Source organism: Platichthys flesus, chromosome 17 (genome assembly GCF_949316205.1).
Source record: "Platichthys flesus chromosome 17, fPlaFle2.1, whole genome shotgun sequence".
NCBI classification, from domain to species: Eukaryota; Metazoa; Chordata; class Actinopteri; order Pleuronectiformes; family Pleuronectidae; genus Platichthys; species Platichthys flesus.
Window position 1 is genome coordinate 16243252 of NC_084961.1, and position 23726 is coordinate 16266977.

The following is a 23726-nucleotide window of genomic DNA, read 5'->3' on the forward strand; positions in this document are numbered from 1 at the left end:
TGTTGATTTGTGCTCTCCCCTGTAATGAGCCTGCTTGTCTCTGTGTAATAACAAGGGGAAGAAAGGAGATTTTTTTGTAAGTATGTTGCAACACATTTGCTACACATGTATCAAAGCAAGCGACAAGATGGAACAGGGCCTAATGGTTCTGGGGTGGTTTCCATGACACAGAATCCATTAACTGAGTATAACGTTTTCCTGGGAAGAGTCTCATAGCGAAATACATTTTACGATTCTTAATACCCAGCAAAGAGGCCACGTAAGGCAAATTGACGCTTTCTTTAATAAGTGATTTTGTTGAAGAAATAGAAAATATTACAACTACGTTTTCCTCTATAGGATAAAAAAAACCTACTGTGGCTTCCGTTGTTACTTAGAAACATCTTTATTTAATGAAAGTATCTTTTTTTCTTTCTCGGGGGTCAAGTAGGAAATTTACAAATAGGTTACACGTCAGTTGTTTGGATCAAAACTCTTGGAAAAAAAACACATAAACAGAGACAGTTTGTCAGGGAGAGAAAGTGAAAAGAAATAAAGAGTAAAACTTGTAGCGGACACAGATCCACACGGTTTCAGTGCTGTGGGTCCGACTCCAGATAGATGCCAAAAACATGAGCGTGAGCACATCCTGGTACCACATATGGTTTACACTGGACGACATCACAATTAGTTCTCTAAAATGATGTCAGTAATGGAAGTTGTTGATCTCCAGCCATAAATACTGTAACGTGGGATGACGGTAAAGTGCGCTCAGGCGGTCTGTGATTGGATAAGACACCAAAGGGATGATATGCTGGTGAGTCCTGCTCTCTTCTCAAATTTTAATTCATAGTTCCTGAAGTAAACAATTTAAAAAAGGCAAATGGGAGAAAGAAATTGTATCAAGTGCATATTTAACGATTTTGTTTTGACTAAATTACAATAATAAACTGTATTGTCACTAACCTCCGGAGCTATGTAGCTAAATGGGCAATTTAGGTTTTTGAAGACATTTTGCTTCTGCTTCCTCCCTGACACAGCGGAGGTGACTGGAATTAAGTTTGGGGTGTTATCATGAACTTCAAATTCAAGAAGCCGGATTTCCAGGATCAGTTTGAGGCCAAATATGACCCAAAATTATTTTCTACTTGTATTATGTCCTGTGACGTGTTAGAGAAAAGTTTTACTTCAATATCATCTGTCAATTTGCTTAGCTTAATTTTAACCTGGGCGAAAAAAAAAAAAAAAAAAATGCATAGTTACATAACACTAAAAGTGAGAAAGTTATTAGAAAATGTATTGATTTTTGAGGATTATCTTATCCTTAAAAACATTTCACAATAATCAGAGACCTGATTGGAATATCGGTCATGATAATGTCAGTTGAGCTGAATTTGGTTTTACAGTGATAATCTCTCAAAGTTCTGGTTATGACAAAAAGAGAAAGTTCCTTTACCGCCATGTCAACAAAAGTACACGGAGGAGGAAAGAGAACACATTCACAAGTCTGGATCCGCTGGTTGAATTAACGACCCGAGCAAACTGTTGAGGAGGACAAAAGAAAAATACGACTGTAAAAAGTTTAGCTGCACGCCGTGGCAAACCTACTCCAAACTCTTTGGCATGAACAACCAGCAAAGGTACAATTTATAATCTCGTTTCACCTTTGTTGTCATGAATATAAAAACTCGAAATAGAAAACGGTAAAACAGAGGAAGTATCAAATTCTATGTCTCCTACAGTTTGTTATCTTACAATAAAATGTTAACTTCAAAGTGTTTCATGCCAAAGTGGCTGTGTATCAATGCTACAAAAACAGAAAACCTACTAGCCGACTTATTTACACAGCAACATGTCATTTCTGTACAGGACATTCATTTTCATGACAGCGCACATTCATGGCTCGTACATCCTAAGTGGACATGAATCCAAATCAGAAAAATAAATTTGTAGGTACCACTCGTAGGGAGAACTGGGTCGTTTTTTTTGTTTTTTTGTCCGTTCATGTTCCCGGTCACATAAAGTCATTGAGCTCCGCATCCAGTGCGGCGGCCATCTCATCCGCCTCAGAGCTGCTGCCTTCCTCTTCCTCGTTGGAGTCTTTGGAGGACTCGTCAGCAAACTGTTTACTCTCCTCCACTTCCTTGCCTTCATCGTGCTTCCTTTTCTGGCCCCTACAAGGACAACAAAGGGGGATTTTAATGTAAATTTTGAACTTTCAATTTGTGTGACTCCTCTGCTCCGCTGCTGCAAACAGAATTTATATCATTAACATTGATTTTCCATTTAAAACTGATGCATCATATATTTGTTGCTTTGGTACAGCATGCAAGGAAACCAGAACCAAAGTATAATGGCACCCAGAGAGAGAGAGAAAGTCCTCGTATGCAACCACATTTAACATTCATCTAAATTTGAACTTTTTTGGCATCTGCAGCAAATCAAACACACTCATAAATATCAGTAATATCAGTCCACTTATCAGGCCTGATTTTTTTTTTTTACCAATCAAGATCCATGAATTATTCTCTGAGAAATCAATGAAATGTGGACAAATTCCCTCTCACATTGTTCAATAAAGAACTGAATTGGATAACTTCCTGACACACATATTACATCCTTCCACCAAATTTCATGGTAACCCGGCTAAATAAATACAAATGCAGATGAAAACATTAATTCCTTGGCAGAGGTGAAAAGACAATAATTAAACCACATAGTTAAATCCTTTAGGTGTACTGATAATTCAATTTGAGGAAATATCCCAGTACAACTATAATATAATATAATATAAAAAACACTGATTTGCATTAAGACAGGGGAGTGGTATCAATCTTCTCCACCTATTATTAGCAAGAAAGAGAATAACTGTATTTCCCAAAAATATCAAACTAATCCATTAAGAGGATATACGAAACAAAAAAGCTTCCTTTAACTTGTACAGTTGCACTACGTGTGACTTGATCTGAAGATCTCAGTCCACAATTCGTTAGTTTTTCATTAATTTAAAATATCTTGGATGAATAAGCTAATGACCAGATACCAAACAGCTAACTAGACCCAGTAGAGGTACATACTAGTTAGCTACATGAAAAAGGCAATCCACTCATGGACTTAGTCAGGGAAAAAGTATGAAAATGAGCAAAAATGGTTCTTCTCATCTGATCAAAGATGAATATCAGTAAGTATCAACAATGACTAAATCATACATCTATAATAAACGTGCGCACTAAAACGGTGAGTGAATGGAATTAATTTAGCTTGTTGCTGCAAACAAAACGCTTGGGTGGATTCATGATGAAACCGTAACAACCGTAAGTGTCTGGAGAAGTGTCTCGTTGGTGTGGCTGTAAACATGCCATTCCTCTTTCCACTCCTGCTTCACCATGACATCCTCTGCAGAGCAGCTTCTTAGCATGATGCTAATGAGGTGTGCAGGGGGGTGTGCATGATTATTGTGGAGGTCTGACACCAGCTCTACAGAGAGCGGCCCTCTCATTAGGCCACTCCGCTGCCAGACAACCTCGCTCACCTCCCGCAACAGTGGGGCCCTTGGTCGGAAGTTCATTAAAGGTCAGATGTCAGCTAATATCAGTGGAGCGCCTCGGACGAGACAGTTGGCGTGGACCCCTGGGGACCTTGTGGTGCGGTGTGTGGGAGGGAAACGTCCATGTTTGTGTTATAGTGGCACAGCTCTTAACCGCCACATTAACAAGAAGCTTTAATTTTCGGAGCTGTGAGATCGAGGCCCAGCGGTCAGAGTTTAATGTGAGGCTGAGCTGCAAGAGCAAAAGATGAGATAAGAGATTTAAGATGATTTCTTCGGCGACTACGAGGAGAAAACTATCCTCCACATGTGCCACCGCCGGTGAGGCTGCTCCAACCACCTGGGCTGGTTGGCGCCCCTGCTAGTCACTACAGATGAGATTTATATACTTGGTTTATACTTTCTCTTTTGGTTGGGGGTGAAAGGGATGAGTTGCTCCGTTCCTCCTATCTGCTTCGCATCATTACATCCAATCGAAGTCCCTGTCTATTAATCCAGCCGCCCACCAACACTCCGAACACATCCACCACACTCAAGTCAGCTCCAAAACAGCCTTCACATGTGATTCATTCTTATTACATTTCTGCTGCTGTCAGATGCTGTTAAACTACACAGCTTCAAACAGAGCCTCCTGCAGGTTTTTTTTCCTTTGAATCCATTTTAACTAGCACATCATAAAAAGAAAAGTTGCAAACAGTGGCGTTTTTTAAGTGTTTTCGACAGGAACACTGGGTGATATTTTTCATTGACAGATGACCTTACAAAAAACACAAATGCTGTAGTGGAGAGATCGAGGAGCCGAGCCAGGAGCTAGGCTGCCCCTTCCCACTGAGGGAGCACTTTAAATCAAGCTGCTGCCCGTGACACAAGAGGCAGGGCGGGTTTGACAATCATCCGCTGTAGTTCGAGCAACTACTTGGACCTCAACATGAGAGAAGGGTGGCTCCAAATCAACTGGTGTATTTGTGAAATCTCTGATTATGAGCTCTCTCCATCTGCTTCTGGAAATCAAACCAAATTCTGTTCCGCAGAAATCATCAGTTATGAGAATGCAAAAGGTAATAATGTGTCACATTACAATCACAGATGTTGAGCTCATTATTTTGAGACGTGATTGTCTCCATGTATTAGGGGAGTATGATTGCATTGGGGGGGGGGGGCCTGGCCTGCCTGTGAACAAACAGCCTGCGGTTACCCTGCTGCAACACATCGTTAGAGAAACATAAGTGATATAAAATGACTCAATAACAAGTCAGGAAACTGCATTTGCACCAAGGCTAGATGCATTTTGATGAGGCGCTAACGTCGCCCAGGGGAACCATCAGAGGGGCCAAGTTGGGGACAGAGCTTACAGAGAAATGGCCGGGCCACAGTTTAAATCTCGTGATGCGGAGTAACTATCCCTGCTGATAAAGCAGCAGCAGCGATAACTCCATCCAACTTGTCATCGCAATCTTAAACTGGTGGGGAAGGAGAGAAAAATGAGGAGAGAAGGAAGCCCCTGTAAAAAGACTTCAACTGCTTCTGACAGCTCTGCTTGCATCAGGAGGGTGAGACGGGCCGAGGGAGAGAGGAAGAAAAAAAAAAACAGGCAAATGGAGCAAATTAAGTGTGAAAGAGGAGGAAGCGGAGCACAAAAGATAGACGAGAGAGGTAATGATCTAAATAATGAACTCAACTTTTAGGACTCAGAGCAAATCTTGTGGTTCTTGTACAGTTTCTACCAATAAAGGAGGTTGACTTCTAAAGGTCTTAAGACCTGAATATCCGACCAGGCCTCAGATCAATGTGGTGTCCTCACACTATCCTCAATCGTTTGACATCCACATGAGTCAGTTAGTTACAATAACCCTATCCCTGCATCAGACAGGGCTCTTTACTGTTAAAGAAGTAGCCTGACAAGGGCAGGAGCGATAGTGTTCTGCAACACTGGTGACCTGCTTCATACGGCTCCACTTTCCCAATATCATTACAGCACATGTGTCAAATGCAGAAGATTGGATATGTACACTGCCGTCCCCCATGTGTTTTCAACTGCTCCATATGCAGCAGGCTGATAAGCGGAGCAGTTTAACGATTGTTTTTATACAGACATTATCTTCCCCTGCCCCTCATTATATTACCTCACTACGACTACTGACAAACAGAGGGGGATGAGAGTACACGCACTGAAGCGGAGATGGCGACGGTTTTACGAGGGACGTGTCTGTTTTGCTTTGATACGTTTTGAAATCTGTTTGACTTAACATTTCCAATGAAATGGGGAACGCAGAGTTGCCTGACAGCGCGATCAACATGTGCTCTCACAATGACTACCTGAATAACTTCAAGCTGGATGCACATTGGGGAGATGTTTTATGTGTTTGGGAGATAACACTGTGCAGCGTCACCTGACAAATCAGAGGGGGCTGGGTTTCTCTACACTTATAGAACCATATATAAACCCAATTGATGACAGATTTATCTGAACATGTTTAGTATATGTGGTTGTCTTTTGTTTTTAATCTAAACTGGAGGAACTATTGGCACCCACAAGAATATAAAAGAATAGTCATTTAAATATGACAATTGCTCCAGTGACCTGCCCTTCTATAAACACATATTGTTATAGGATTTGTGCCACTGTTTGGATTCACTAGGCAAATTTAAAGCAGCAACACAAAATTGGCAAATTCATTTTGTGAAATTATAATGTATATGTTGGCACACTGTTGTTGATTGAGTATCCAGCACAAAGAGAACACCATTTAAAATGTGCCACTTAGTAAGTGCTGCATTTCCTCAATCATTTAACTCTGCTTTTAGTCTCAACCACTTCCTGACGGCAATATTAGTCTCCCACAAACTGGAAGACAACTCCGTCTGCCTGTCTACACCACACAACAATACACGGGCGGTTTGTTTCCAAGCTTTCCTTTTTTTGAAAGAATCTGCCTGAGTGAGCCAAAAAGATAAAAGGCAAAACAATGAGCTGAAAAGTGCCCAAAAGCTCCTTAATGCCTCGGGGAACAGAAGAGTCCAAAGAAAACATTGATTACGGTCTACTTCCTGCTCAAGCAAACTGTTTTCTTTAATCCTCAAGGCCTCTCATCTCTATTTGATTATTGTTGCAACATGTGGTTCAGAAAGGAATAATCAGGGTTCATACACATTTTGAACAAATGGATATCCATGACTTTTAAATAAATTTAAACCAAATTTCCATGACCAAACATTCTGTGAAATCTCAGTGTATACAAATGTATAAAAGTGACAATTTAGTATTTAAGCTAAAAATGAGTACAGTATACCTTAAATGACAGATGAATAAGACAATAGTTTGATTGAGGTCTTTGTCTGTTGTAACCCACGGCATGCACTTTTCCATTTGTAACCAAGCATGGTTAAATCTACACTTCCCTGGCATAGTGCATTATCCCGCCTGCTTCCCCACCGAACTTTTCAATTAGTATGAGAGCGTATGTCTGCCTATATTTTGAGGGCATTTCTTTTAAAAGCATATGAATTATTTAAAACTCAGCGTAAATGAACGACATGAAAATATTAATAAAACTTATTTTTTTTCAAGCACTTTTCCAGGCCTGGAAATAAACATTTTACAATTCAATGACTTTTCATGACGTAGGAACCCTGAATAATTGATAGTCTTTTTAATTAAACTTTGATTGTTATATTTCTTTGTAAATGGAGCTTCAACTCTTGTGGCTTTATTGACATTAAAAGCTGGAACTTTACTGACTTGATTTGTAGTATGGATTTATGCACTTTAGATACTGTCCCCACAACTGAAAGTAATTAATTATGTGTTGGCTGCCAAGAGTAACAGCTTTTGTGTTCAAACTAAACTAAATTAACATTAAATAATGGTAAATGAGGATAATTTGCTTAACCACGTTGCATTAGACTGTAGACAACAGACGTTGCTGACTGTCGTCCCGCAGCCATTCTGACAAATGCATGCGTGATGCATGATTCACTGTCAGTCACCCATGCCTGCATCAAACCACCTCCATCTCTGTCTTCGCCGCAGGCAGGCGAATCGTATTACAGCCCCCAGGCATCCTTTCATTACTTTCCTTTTTTCTCTGTCTGCTTACAGGCAGCAGCAGCTTTGACGAGGCTGTGCGAATCTTTTCACAGAAGCTTGAGTCGGACTTGGACCCAGAGTTCTGGACCCTGCAGCTGGATCAAACAGTGCATGGAAGAAAAAAAATAAAAAATACAAACGGATGTTTCTCCCTACATTGTACTGCTTGGCAGGGAGGAACCACAGTTAAACACATTTAGGCTGGATCCACATGTCAGTCGATTTGACAGTTAACAGCAAAAAAAAATGGCAAAGTCTATGAGAAAGGTCAGGAAACTGAAATTTGATAGTTAATTTTTTTTTTTAAAGGAACTTCTGTTTGGACCAGATCACCCCCTCTTGTTGCGTACTTTGTAATATCTATCATATCCCCGACAAATTCAAGTCTAATCCAGGGAGCTGAATATGACAGGTGACATTTGTGAACAAGGCAGAGGAAGGACATTCACTGTGCAAAATGAAAAGACTCTATCCAGAGCTCAGACTGATTTCTGCATGGACGCCCTCTGTGGCAATGGAACCCCTTACCTTGGCGATGTGCCTGTCACACTGACTGATCAATGCGTATCGATGAATACAGCACGTTTTCACTTGATTTATTTGTTTCTTCTTTCATTGTGAGTTCATATGTTCAGTCTCTGTGTAACAGCGGGTATGTTGGGAGGAGTCTGATAATATATTATGTGACTGAAATGTTCACGGGGCAGCCCACTGATTTAGTACTGCTCTTTGTAGACACAGACAAATCAATGATTAAAACTGAGCCTGAGATTTGTTTATTTGCTCTAAAGGCCTTTGCACATCAGCGGCGAAGCATATTAAGCTCAATATGATTTAGACTTTAGAGAATACAATTATTTCTGTAATTTTGGGCAGCTATATTGTAGACTGGCAGCATACTGATCTGCTTCTCCTCTAACTTAATATAAAGAATAAAAGACTAAATACTAAGTATCACCGGATATTGATGAAGAGAGGAGAGGTTGGTTCAGGAGCTACATAATATACTTTTAAAGACCAAAACAAACCATGAGCAATGGTTAAAAACAAGTATATAAAATAAATCAACTAACATTTTATATCAGACTGGATAGAGGAGGGGAAGTTTTCCCTTTTTTAATTTACATACTACACACTTCAAAGAGCTTCTGAGAGGTTATGTCGATTATTTAGGTTTGAAGTGAAACCTTCACAAATAACACGCATGTGAATTGCTCGAAGAAAAAGCTGCATGCAGAGTCTCAAAGATGGGTCACGTTAAACAGCACAGTGTATCCTACAATTCCCATAATGCTTCTTATATTGAAACATTCTTACCTAATAAATGTCAGTCTTGACCTGGAGATTATCTTTTTTACCATTTGATTAGCGTAGCATAGCATTAAGACCGGAAAAAAGGGACTATTCTCAGATCCACTTATCATCATCAATAAACTCATGTAATAACACAACCTTTTTGTTCAATCCATACAAAAGTGTAAAATGAATTTTTTTCTAAAGGTTATGCAATAATTTAGGCAGCTTTAAAATGTACAACTGTACATCTGGTTGCACGGACAGAGAAACATCACCTACCTACAGAAAGCAGATGGGAAGATAGAATAAAACCTCTCTTTGAGGTGATCATTGGGTTCAAAGAGTGGGTCAGAGGTTATTTAGATGTTGATTTACTGCTTGAATACCAATATCTGCTGGACTGACTCCTGTGCAAAGCAGGATACATGCTGAGGCGTCAAACTGACGGAGGTTTGATTAGATCTGAAAAATAAAGTTTAACTCTCATCTGAGGGCTAAAACTAACTAAAAGAAGTGTTTGCAGATATGAAAAGGTTTAAATAATGTTTACGTTAGAGAGACGGTAATCAAAATTACATATATATTATATACTGGCAACGGATATGATACATGTTCCAACGAAGAATTATGGTGAGAGTGAAAATGTGTATTGGGTTTTCAAAACAAAAGGTGGATAACAGGTCTAAAAGCCTGACTGGTTTATACACCGAGCTTCCCACTGTCCATGTTCCCGTCGTCTGTCCATGCAGTGGCTGGAGAGTACTGAGCCCAGTAATTGCATCAGTGTAACAAGGTGGCTCTTAATGAAGCCCTCTTCTCTTTATGCCTCCATTGTTGGCACCTGTCTACTGACAACGCAGTGGTAGGCTTTTTCTCAGCTCAGCAACCACACTGGGAGTTTCCTATCAATAGTAATAAAAGCTGTTGAATTTGATTATTTTGGCGTTATTTCACTGATGATTAAACTGATGATCATAAGGTTGTTTAATAATTAATTGTCTTTTACCTCTAGACAACTTGAAGTACTTGTAATGTAAAGTCAAGTTGAATGAGCTACAAATGACTTTGGGATAGTTGAATTTTTCTTTAATTTAGACGTGCCTCAACTCCCGCCTCCCTCATTCATATCTGTAGACAAAAAAGTTGAACCTTTATCAAGTTCATCGCGCAGCTCATGGTGTTGGCCAATGAATCGCAGTCTTTAACGAGACAGTAAGTTCACACAATTTCCTCAAGAGACGTATTTTGTACCATTGACTACTCTCACTACTGTGTAGAAACCATTCCTCTTTCACGCAACCAACACACCAGGGGTAAATAAAAGGGAATTGTGCAATCCAGCTAATAAGCTACGTTAGCTTCCTCCATTTTGGTCTCTTGGACTCTCCGGTCAAAAGTGAGGACTCACAAGGCAGCTGGTCAAAGGTGTGGTCTCACCAGAAATAAAACCAGACATGAACCAGACTAATATTTACAACATTATTGTCAATCTGTGCTTGAGTGAAGGTCTGTGTGACAGGAAGAAGAAAATATAATACGACAAAGGATACAATAAACGTTCTAGGATCCTCCAAATGAACTGCAGCCTATACCATGGAATTGTGTCAAATCTATGGGAGATCCTTCAAAGCATAACAAAAGCTTTTTGTCTTCATGCAGAAAAAGTGTACTGTACACAGTCTCCTGCATCAGGAAAAATAGCTTATGCGAGTGTATGCATGGTGATAAACAATGTGTATTAACAGGCGAGCCTTCCCCTGAGATGCATCACTTTGCTTCATAGCGAGATCAATTCGAACCAAGAGCATAAATAGAAAAACTGCCTGCATCACCAGCTCACAGCTACGTGCCAAGAGGAAGAAACTGGGTCACATTACTCCCAGTTTTTTCTTTTTCCTACTTATGCATTCCTCTCTCCTCCTCTTTTCATATATGTGAAAAGCCTGAGTAAGCATTCCTATTGCTCATAGTCTGACGCCTCTCTGGCACTGCTGAGCTGTTTTTATCAGGAACATAGAGCACAGGGATCACGCTGCCGTTCCTCTCTGCTGCTTCTGCAACATACTGGTGGATTTGTGTGCGCTCACAAGAGGCAGCCGAGCAAGACGGACTGCTGTCAATGTCTTTTAAGTTGGTGTTACTTTTATAATCCTCATATCTTGCAGGTGTCTAGCATCATTGTCAGAATAACAAAGGCTTGACAAAATGTCCAATGGGACAGAAAGATGGACCGATCAACTACATGAGATGATCTATCTGTGAAATGTATCTGTGAAACCTTGCTGGCTCATACATCTGATGCTCTGTGCAATGACAAGGTGACAAACTATCTCAAACAATATGTCAGGAGTGTTAATCCAGGATATGTAACACCGGATCAGGACAATGCACTGAACCATTTGCATGGACACCAATATTCTGACTATTGACCTTATTCAAAATGAAAAAAATCAATTATTGTATTCACATGAGTTGGTCATAGAATATTCCATTCATATTCTGACTCAGGTCATTACGTCACGGCTGACGTTGGTCCGCCAGTTTGAAATCCCTGAAATAGTATAATGTTTTGGTATTTTGGATTTTGGGTGGCCTTTTTCTAATTTTACGCCTCTTAATTTTCCATCTCGTTTACATCTAGGCCATGCGTTGTCAAGCTATTGGCTACTGCCATATGTCAATGTTGCAAAATGCTGGGGAAACTCAAATAGGACGCAATTAAGACCTATACAGTTCATGTATACCTAGTGTGACTGTGGTACAAATACTCCACATGTCTTATTCGATTATTGCTAGTTGTGTTTAAAGTAATGTTAAGGCTTGATCGTTTAATATGGGACCAAATAAATTATTAGAACCCAAGAAAGCAGTGATTTGGTGAGTCCATATTAACGGACTGTCACTCATTGAGTTGTTTTATGTGATTAATACATAGGGTAGGTTTGGGAATAACTGTAAAGGTGAAGGAAGAGCAGATAACAGCAGCTGAGGGGGCTGTGTCACGGCCTAAAATGAAGAAGCCTCTTACAATATTATTGTTCTGAGGGTGAACAATGAACTAAATTTAATATACCAGATAAATGAACTAGGAGCAGGACTGTCCTTCAAGGAATTTCTACATATTTTTTTAATTTAAAGGAAAGCTTTATAAGCCTCACATGTATTGTAGATGAGACTAACCTTCTCAATGAGTGGCGTATCTGTTGAGGTGTTCAGGCTCCACCTCCAAAAGGAGATTTGTCAAAATGTATTTATGCTCAGCTTTAACTTGATTCTTAAATGTCACAAGGTGAATTTAAAACAGATCTGTAAGAACACTGTCATATATGGAGACCTCCACTGAAGTACATTTGTTAACAACAAAAATAAACACAACTTTTTTTTACATTTAACATCATAATGTTTCTTCACTTTCCCGTTGAAGGGAAACACTGTGCACACTCTCACCGACCTAACCTCATCAACTTGTGTGACAGCTGACCTTACACTGACTCCAACAAACTCCAACTATTCTTTCCAGCGGCATTCACTGTGAATACAGAAAGAAACTGGATTTGTTCACTGAACCATCGGCGCTGGCTACAGCTGAGTGTTTGTTCCTGACAAATCACGTAATCACAAAGCCCGTTCCTACAGAAGCAGCTCTGACTACATGTCACCAAAAAAAAAGCAAGGGGTACAATGCAGCTACCTGAGTTTAGATAAGAAACAGGTGCTGAGACACAATGGTTTTAGTTGACAAGCGAAATACAATGGGAAGTTTCTCTCACAATCCCTCTGAATGTCAGACACCTAGATAAACTCACGCTGTAATGGTAGAAGTTTAATTATCTGCAGCAAGCATCAGCATGCCCAGCAGCACAGGACAGATATGAAAGCTTTGCCTTCATGGGGGTGAAAAAAAAGAAAAAGCAGCTTTGGTACATTAACAAGGGTACATATATCTGCAAGCTGAAGACAACAGCTTTCATAAATGCAAATAGAAAAATGTGTGCACACACACTGCGGCAATACGCTGCCAGTCTACAGGGTATCAACCAATCCTTAAAAACAATTACCCACAAAAGGGCCCTCGGGTTCAGACGTTCTAATTGGAAAGCACATGGAGACTAACTTAAAATACACGCAGGGAGATAACAGCCTTATTTTCCCCAGTACGCCACCTTCATCTCCTCCATTGGTGAATGAGGAGAGAACAGTACCAAACACTTGCTGTTTAAATGTAATGAACATCACGATGCTCATCGCTAACGAGATTTGAGGGTTGGGCGCCTAAACAGTTATCTGAAGGAACTGACAGTATTCAGCATTAGATTGTATTTAACATTATAAAAAGGGAAATGTTGCTTCACACAGCCTCACCTTTTGCTCACATGAAAAATAAAAACATTGAACACGTATGTATGTATGTTCATTAAATTTCAATAAATGTCAGAAATCTAACATCTTAAATCAGTAACAGTGATTGTAGTATTTTTGTAGTGGAAGAGTTATCGTGAAGTACTTTTCTGCCTCACTGTCTGGGGTTGTCAGGCTGTTTACCATCCAAAAAGAAGACTGTATCAGGCAAGGTTTTGAAAAAACAAGTTGACTACAAAACAGAAAATTGTTAGTTATTATTCATTTTGGTTCCGTCTTTGGGCTGATTTATTCTCAAATAGTTAATTTTAAAGCAAAACCCGATTTGAGCACAGAAGGCCTGTCAGGGAAAGATGCACATCAGCTGTTTAGCTCAGCCAATGTCCTTTCAGCTACCATGTTAACTGGCAGTAAATGTCCCTGTTTATCTGCATGTACTGACAATTTAAATGGAGTTGGTTGAGGGAAGTTTCACTGGCTGTTTAAAATAAGATCTTTAACTCTTTTACCACAAAATACAAAGGATCTATAGGTTGTTGCATAATCAATTTAGCTGGTTTGTGCAACCAAGTTGGAGGGAGAACACCTTAAAGCTAGAGTTGGCAATCCCTGAAAAGCAAGCAAAGCAGGCTACAATAAAAAAAAGAGCCCCTCCTGTCAGCCCTCCTGTCAAAGCTAAGGCCCTAAAACAAATGAATGTGCATTTCTCATACTCGCTTGTTAACTTCTAGCTATAGTTTCTTTTTCACCGGTATTTGTTTCCCTGTCTGAAGAATTGGGTCATGTGTAGTGAGAGGACGGTCAGGCAAGTCAGTAAACAACAGACAGGTATGCCAGCCAAGGATTTCATTTGGTCTGAATGAAATGATTGGTCATGTTTATTACAGTCCTGCGATGGCCACAGAGATTTGCTTTTTGTCTTTCTTTTATTTCAAACAACTTTACTTAGAGGTGGCAATTGGGAGATCAAGAGCGTTTCAACAAATAAGATAGAAACTGTTTCAGAAACAAATTACCAACCCAATCTTTAATGCTGGTAATTCGTAGAGGTAAGATATTGTATATTATGTTTAAATATATATGTAACTATAAATATATGCTACAGTAATAGTCATCATATTGTAGAAAGACAACTGCCTTCTATGCCCACAAATTACCATAGTTAAACAGGAATAATTAAGAGCAGAAATAATTACATAACAGGCTCTGTGAGGGACTTGAAATCTCACACTGAATGATTTGATGCAGTGGAAGGACGACGTACGTTTCAGGAGAACATGTAGTTCATGTACAAGGCTTTCTGTTAATCCCCAGTAAAAGGCCAGAGTGTACACACACACACACACAGACACACAAACACACTAATGCAGCCTGGAGGAGAAGAATAAACATGCACCAGGGTGGGAGAAAAGAGCAAGGCAAGATGCAGAGTGAGAGGAGGAAAGTGGGAGAGTGGGTCCAAAACGCAATACGCCAGGATGAGCTATAATTTAGTTTTGCCCTTTCATCACGGTCAAAGCGCACACTGAACAGAAGGCAGAAAAGGCTGATGAGACCAACCAGCCCGACCATGTTGTTTCTGAAGATAAGCCGTGTGATTTAAATAATCAGGTTTTCCACTGGCTCTACAGCACAACAGCAGAGGGTTCTGATGGCAAGATGAAGCTTATTTCCCTCATTAATGAATAATTGAATTTGATTAACAGAAATATGAGCTGTTCAACACAGAATGTAAATTTGCTAAAACATGTGGAGTGAAATCTAGAGCGCATCATGTTATGCAACCATTACTAAACAAGTCTGAGGTGCAAGGCAGCTGTTAAATCCCAAGAATATGTATTGTGTGTGTGTCTCACACTATACTGGCTAGCAGCACTTTTAAAAATAAAATCTGACAGAATAAATCTTGCAGAGAATGTGCTAAGCTCATTTAGTTTTATGATCTCTCAGTGACATTCATGTAGAGGCCAAAATTAATCTGGTGTCGTGTTGGCTGAGGCGTGAGGGGGCAGCTGCATTGAAATTTGATGAGGTGATGATTGTCAAGTGTGGTGATGTACAGTCGCTGCAGAAACTGTTTATTGAGAGGAGTCGAAACTTGAGAACTTCTAATGTGTGAAATAATCTGTCGCTCTATCAGGGAAATTTGAGTGTGGATGGGTGTTTGTGGTGCACTGCAAACAAACCGTCAATGACAGACAGTTCACATTCAGGGAGGTTTAAACGGCCTGAAAGATGGTACCAGGATAGTGGTTGGAATTCATTTCCAACCACAGACTGATACAAATATGTATCTCATCAGTTGCCACTCGATATCCCATAGTGATAAAGGGTTAGGATGTCATTTGTCTACGTAGCAGAAGTAGCCACATTGACGAGAAACCGCCGATACACACGGTCGACAAATCGTGATTAAGACTCATGAATTGTGATGTTTCAGGGGAAAGAACCAACATTTACAGGAAAAATTTACAGAAAACCATCTTTGAGAAAATCTGACCTAACCATAACATGTTCTTTGATTTTAAGTTTGGTCCCATGACCTGTCAGGAAGGAGGAATTCTAGGATCAGACCTTCAGGGGAGATCAGCCCCTGACGAGAATGTAACATGCATTGATAACCTTGCAAAATTTCAGTGTTCTAATTTGTCAAAATATATTAATTATATATGATCATTTAAATTTCAAAATGAAAAACTGAATACACAGAATACTGCAAGTATTCAATGTTTCACCGAATCTTACCTTTAGGAAGAACCCTGTTAGATTGGTGATGCAATTCATTGTGCAGTAATAATTGTTCAGGATGAAGAATAAGGCCTTCAGTTAGTGAATATGACCTGAGGCAAAGACTCACCCATAATTAACAAGACTTTCCTAAGTAAGTAGAAAGAAAGCAAGATAAAGTGCTGCTTAATCTTGGCCACTCTTCTCTTTCTCCATATGATGTGAAAATAAAGAGCATATAGATCAGCAATTGGTGTTTCAATAAACATCTTTCCACTAATGCTATGATTGGAAAGCAGTTAATGTGGGGGAAAATACACAGCATCCACAGAATACATGAAACGGTTGAGACCTGAATGGTTGATGTTTTGGCAAATAAATTCTGATAATAAAGAAAACTGAAAACTAATTTATAATCACTGTTGGACAGATGGTAGGAACATTTACTCAAGTGCTATTCCGAAGTCGCATTCGCTATAGTTTTACTTTACTAGATCATTTTTAAATTAAATGCAACTATATCCTAGCCGAAAATCACCAATGACTCCAGCTAGCTATTTGGCTTCACTTTTCGGGAGTGAAGATGTATGTCATATCTTTACATACACAGTCAATGATTCAGATCCTTGGACACTCGAAATGTAGCTAATGACCCAACTATCAAGCATACATGATCACCGAACTACTACTCTCAGTCACTAAGCTATAAAAGCATGTAGCAGTGCAAAACTGCCATGGGGCACAAAACAAACCACTGTTAGCTGAGCAGATTAACGTCAAACAGATGTTGACAGTTAGCATAAGGTAGCCTCCATTCTGGTTGTATTTATCTTTCCTGTCCTAGCTAAAGCGAACAACACCAATATTTCTTAACATAGCAAACAGCAAATCACCAACTAAACTGTGTCCTTTTGGTTGCAAACTCTTGTACAGACTACTGTGTTTGTGTGTTATTTACTTTCCTTCTCATAGAGAAAGTGCTGCACATAGATGCACTGTATCAATGCATGTGAATGGGTGAATGTTAAACTGTACTTTAAAGTGCTTTGAGTGGTCATCAGGACTAGAAAATCACTATTCAAATACATACCATATCTTTTTTCAGAGATCAGGGGTTATGGGAAAGGTAAACTTGACTGTTAAGTGCAGCAGGTGATAGAAAAGAGATAAGGCGGTAAACATGTTAAAAAGCTTGTAAAGCAGAACTTTGAAGTAAGAACAGTGTTATTTTAGTTAAAAAATGCACGTCACACTCTGTAGATCCTGTAGATTTGGCCTATTTGTCCAGAAATCCCTGTAGATCACATGTAGAAAATAAAACATCTCAGAGGAGCTGTGTCCAGTCAGACTGTTAGATCTGATGCCTCTATCCTCCCTGTGGCTCTTTGCATAAAGCATCACAGACTGGCTGGGTTGGCAGATACGAGCATGCTGTTTCCAGCTTACTGATGCCACTTTGGATCATTTCCGGAAATTAATTGAAACTTTAGAAAAGAGTTCTTTGAGTAGGCCGTTTAAAACTCTGAAAACTGATTTTGTGAGTCCCGTACTGAAAAGGACCAGAAAAGACAACGGTGGAATGAACCAGAGTAGTTTCATCAGCCCCGGACTAAAGTCTCGCCGGGCAGGAGTTGTGTTGTCTGAATTGACATCACAGAATAGAGGAGTGAAACATTCTCCTTTGGAAGAAAATCTGCACTTTAGAAAGAAGAAAAAAGTGGTGCCAAATGATGTGATTAGAATGAACTGGCTTTCCTTGGAACAAGGAACATTGGACAGCAGAGCTGAAATGGGGGGATTTGGCTTTAGATGAGCTCATCAGAGAGTAGAACCAGTGGAAAAGGGTTTTGTGTTCGGCTCCTTTGACCATGAATGAGACCCAACATCAGGTTTTCGTCCTCCAGGGATACAATGAAAGAGATTCAATAACCAGCTATTGCCTCTTCTGTCACTAACAGTAACTTAAATGTACAACGAGGGGTAAGAAATTAATTCAGCAGTAAACAGTGTGATTTTCTCGATGTGCCTGACAAACTGCCCAATGTTACAAGCAACGTTTCACTAATTAATCTCTGGCGCCAAGAACAAGCTGCTCGTGCTGCTGGAAATATACCCGTCCCAAAGAATGTAGTGATAATGTCATCATGAGAGAGATGAAAAAATTAATTTTGGGTAGCAGAGAGAGTAGTTATTCTAGTTTAAAGAGACGTGAAAACTCAAACACAAACCTGTTATACATTTCTCTATACCGTTGCACACCATGCCAGACCAGTTATAGAGAGATATGGATTATTCGTACACAACTGAGAGAACTACACAAGTATTGAGTCTTATCAGCCTTCAGCACACATTTTAAAATAGATGGTCTGTGTCCAGAGCATCATTAATACCACATCAAACAACACTGTCCTCTTAGGGCCGATGCAATATCCTCGAAATTAACATGTACCTTTTTATTTTTTTAACCGCACACGATGCAATTAAAAGCAGGAAACCAGCCTCGACGATGAGGCAAAGGTCTTATGAGGGTCTTATTCCTCAATGTGTTTTCCGAGGCTTAAATAAATACTCAATAAATCAATCTAATGTTGTGATCGTCGAGAGGAAGGATTGAATAACTGCCCCTTTAAAGAGTTGGAACAAACTGTCTATTAGTATAACAAACTGTCAGATTTTGTTTTCTGATAAGCCTCTAAATTTATGGAGGTTTTTATTCTAACTGACCTCCCGTTTCTTCTCTTGTCCCATAATTGCAGAAGCAATGAAAATATTATGTTTTTCTGCTCAGGCGCAGCTAAAATGACTGCCGTCGGGATTTGAATGGCACAAGTCTTCTCTGTTGTTCCGTCTTGCCGGGAAACCACAGTTCAACCACCTTTAAAAGAATGAGCCAGGTTTACACAAGCAGTCTAGACACAATATTTATTTAAGATGGTATTAAATTCTTCCTATACACCAGCTCAGTATGAGATCAGAGGACATCTCAATCTAATCTTCAAACGGTGACGGCTGTAGGTGTTTGACTAAAGAAAATAGCACAGTGCCCCAGAGAGCGTGACAGACCATGGTATAATCTCTTGTGAAGGTATAAATTATGTAGGAAAAAAATTAAGTGAAAGCTTTAATAATTCATCAAGACCTTGTGTAGAGCAAATACTGCTAAAACAGCACAAACAGTACATATTGTAACACGGATCAAATTGGGTTCAGGTGCCTGAGGCAGAATTCTTCCTTACTGTGCTATGTTACCCTTAGTTTAACTCACATAGCCCATTTGGTTGAAACCACTTCTAAAATGTGCCTGAGGTTTTATTGTGGTCCCAGTAGGAACATCCACTGGGAGAAAAAGTGAGCATGCCCCATTATGAGAGACATTTCCCAGGGCACCTTTTATTTCCAAATAATATATTACTTAAGAACAGCCTCTCAGGCGACTTGCAGTGGAACAAGCTGATGTAGCACCGAAGAAGACATTTAGAACTGTGGCTGGCGCAAATGTGAGGTCCCTCAGAAGTGTGGTCTCTGCAGAAACCAAATGTAATTTCCTTTCATATTGTATAAAGCTAAAAAATATGAGCATTACTCATGAGAATTAATACTGATGCTAGTCACACACTAACATTCAATTTCACCGAACCAGTGAGAGGAAGACGGTAAAAAAGTGATGTGTAAGCAGGGCACTCGCCCATGTGTCAAATTACTCTTTGAATTCTACACATTCTTATCAGTTATTGAACTATTGAATGTGCCAGTTTCATTTGCAATTTACATGAAACATTATACATTCTAATGTGTTAACAATATGTTAAGGTGTAAATGTTATATGCTATAATGACGACTGCATGTAGCACTAGTGACTAAATGTTCCAAAATATAACTCTTATATACGGATACATCCAACGCATTTTCTTTTTAAAACTAAAAACATCTCCGTCCAGAAATGCATTTCAGCTTCGTATGAGTTATAATAACCAACCATACCAACACACCTACAAAATAAACAATCAAGAAGCGAATGCAGTTAACGGCATCATTGTTTCCGATCTTTTAGTTTTTGCCGGTCCAGACTAAAATGCAGCCTCAGAGTTTTCAAACTAAAACAACACAGTTTGAGCCGCTGGATAACTCTGGATTAGTGTGGACGGCAGCCTTAAAAGTAGCACACAGTGATGCGTTTTAAAACTAATTATGGTAGTGTGGATGAAGCCTAAATATAATCCATCCAATTAACTTTCTTATAGTTAGAAAGTAGCTTCGTAATAACCACCTGTTAATAGGCAGCAAATGGTGGACATTGGATTTAACACAGGCAAACTTCTCCTCAGGAAATTTCTAGAAACGTTTAGTGTTTACATTGGTGACATAAAATTGAAAACGTTTGAAAAGCTTTGTGAAGGTAAAAAGTTGTGAACAGCATTTTATTTAAGATTAAACACTGTCCGATAAGGAAGCTCGTCATTATTACAGTGGCAACCTTTGAATGTCATGATTGTTTTTTTGAAGAAACGTTAATGCCACCATCGATGTCACATCTGACTAAATGGGAGGTAAAGTGATTTGTCTTTTCAAAAGAAATCTACCAAAACTGACTTGGAGCTGAGGACATTCTTTCCTATAGAAACCAAACAGTGCAATCATGTTTGAATAAACATTTTCATACTCAGTAGCCAAAATCCGGCCTGGAGTTGAATAAAATGCAAATGCAACATAGCCAGGAATATTGAAGGTTGAGTCTTTATCTCAGACTGAAAGGAAATTAATTCATGTATCCCCAGCTTGTTTAATAAGCACAGCTTACAAGCAAAACCAAACATTCTGGGATTTCTGTGTTCAACTTCGGCAAAAATAAAAAGTTTGTTCGTGATTGAGCTTACTCAGTCTAATACAATTTGGGAGAATATTTTGGTTTAAATCAACTTTATAAATCGCTACAGTGAACCGGGGCATTACAGCAGCAAAAGAAAGAACAAGTACGATAGGCAGGAAATTGCATAGTGTAATTCTGACTCGTTTCATTATCAGTGGCCTTCATAGGGTGAAACAACAGCCCAAAGGCCCTATGAATATGTTGTTTGTAATATGAGGCTGAAATAATCCACAATAATATGCTCTTCTATCTTGCCGGCTAAGGAAACTACTGAGAGATGGCCTTTGGAGCCCTCCTTATCCCAAAACTAGATGTGCCAATATCAGAATCGGAAATGCATCAGATAATGCCAAAAATGTTGTGTTAGGGATAGTCCAGTACAAAAAACTAAGAGCAGATCCTCTACCACGTCTTTAAGCAAATTAGTTCCACCCAGATAACACTGCAAATTGCTTTTCCTAGTAATCAGATCCTCCTCTTGTCTAGCATTAGCCATCTTTGGCTAAAATTGCAGCAATTCTGCAATATTTCAGACTGGGTAAGCCCACAAGTAAACCGGCAACATGTAACGTGTAAGACTTGTTTATTCCTAGATTAATTTAGTGTTTACATTGCTGCTACACCATTTTATAATGTTGCTACACTGTTTAAAACCCAAAAGGTTTTATTTTTATACATGGTGGCTGCACAAACTATTTAAAGGATGTAATTGTTTTGTATTCCTACATGTATTCTTTTTCAGTTAGGACTGTCAAACTAAATCATTAAAGGATTTCTACGGCATTCATTCCCTTTATGTATTTGTATTTCAAAGGGTTGAGCGAGGCCATCTAACAATGATAGCAATATAAAGAATACAGCTGTGTGTTATACAAGTTACTTTGAAAAAATGCACTGGTAGCGGCTGTGTACTCTGTATTTGCTGATAAGCAAAGAGGGAGGGCAGGGAGGCGGGAAGTAGCAGAGCCAGGGAAGGAATGAGCCTGAGCTTCTAAGTACGTCAGGAGCGTTTTGCTGCTGTGCATTTCATTCATGTTTAATCGGCTCTAAGGGACTGTAGAAGCTCTTTCACACGTATCACACGGTGGGCGCCCTAAAAAAGTAGACGTACATCTAGTCTTTGATTAATGAGAGGGCACAATTTAATCACTGGCTTCTCCTCAGGAATCTTTAAAATAAACTGAGTGCTCTGACTTAGCAGAGGGACTTCAGTCCGTAGAGGAGCTATGACCTCTCCTGTGAGCAGTTTTAAATATTTTCTACCAGAGTATAAGGTTTGGAAATCTCAGCTAACTACTTGACACAGGTATATTTTACTGACCAGAATATATGCACAATGCCTGTTCCTTAAAAAAAAAAAAAAAATCTAATTTCAAACTTCAGTTCAAAGCTAGAGTTCCTGGAAAAGGAAGCAAGACCAGGGTACAGTTTGAAAAATATGCAACATAAAAACCCCGCCCCCTCCCATCGGCCTCTCGTCAAAGCTACGCCCTCAAAACACATGAACGTGCACTGCCTGACAACTGCTCGACGACTTGTCTGTGACTAGCTCCCCAACTTCTGACAGTCTTCCCTGCTTCGGTTGTGTATGTCTCTCCGGCTGAAGACTTGTTATTTGCATTAAGAGCACGGGCAAAGAGCACGCAGGCAAGAAGGTCTTTCAGTGACAAACAATTCTGTCAGACAACTTTTTTTTTGTTTACTGAAGAGGTTTCGGGCAAATACGATAAACAACTTGCCAACCCTAGCATCTCAATATCATACCATATGGGAGAGAGCAAAGTCTGGGCCTGTAGCAGTCATGTCAGGTTTGTTATCATCTTCTTAAGATCAGTCTTAAATCAGATTTTTTCTCAATGCCAGGGACAGGAAGGTGACTCTGAGCAGGAAACATAAAATATCCTTATCTAGAGCATTTCTGCAGACGCCTCCAGATCTGCCGCATCAACTTTCATTTAGATATAACTTTTTGTCAGGCATAATATATGACCTCCCCGATATTAAAGCATATTATATGCCATTAATTACCTCCTGTCTCACTCAAGTGAGGCAGCAAGGGCAATAATGAAGAGGATATCGACTCAGTTTAGGATGACTTAAAATCAATAAATAAAGTTGAAATTTTAATAGAAAATGACAGTCAGCCAATTCCCACACTGAAGTTCTAATCCTGCCATCATGTTTTATGAAGTCTTGTATGACAGTGAGTGCTCCACTCGTGTGATTTGCATAAAAAAAAAAACACCAGTGAAAATTATTCAAACATATAAGACACACACTTAAAGAGTATCAAAGCAAATTTAGTTTCATTTTATGATGAACATAGACTATCCAATCTTCAGTTAAACCAGAGAACTCACTAAAGGCGAGGAATCATTCTGACTCTTCAGCTCCTGAGAATTAACACAGGGCCAAGCAGAGAGCCAATTCCAAACAGGCAGGTTTAGAACAGAACACAACAACTCTATATATTTTAGTTTCATTTATAAACCTCTCTATATCAAACCCTGTCTGCACCTTATAAAAACTACAGTAAAGCCACATTCACCTTTGGTCACGATGTGGTCTGCCATTGTCGGTGCACATTATATTCCAATCTTCTTTCCGAGGATCCGTGCTCTATCAAAGAGCATGGTGATGGTAAACATACCACAGAGACGCTTCACTGCACCGCAGAGTCACAGATACAGTTACAGCATAGCCACGATCCAATCAGGCTACCGCCGCCACCTTGGGGTTGATGATAAGCATCAATGCTGGTCAGATAGGATGACACATGTTTTGACTTTGAGATTTCGTTGTCTGACAACCTGAATGGGAAGTCTTCACAGCCCATTTGATCCCTGCATCTCTTCTGTCCTGGA

General features: G+C 39.5%; 1 protein-coding gene across 1 annotated transcript in view; it reads right to left on the reverse strand.

The window, feature by feature from the left end:
* Positions 1 to 372: 372 nt before the first annotated feature.
* ctdp1 (CTD (carboxy-terminal domain, RNA polymerase II, polypeptide A) phosphatase, subunit 1) overlaps positions 373 to 23726 on the reverse strand; it is a 61455-nt gene continuing 38101 nt past the window's right edge. The window contains exon 13 of the mRNA XM_062410018.1: positions 373 to 2153. Coding sequence (XP_062266002.1) covers positions 1994 to 2153 — 160 coding nt within the window. The 3' untranslated portion in view covers positions 373 to 1993. The remainder of the gene's footprint in view (positions 2154 to 23726) is intronic.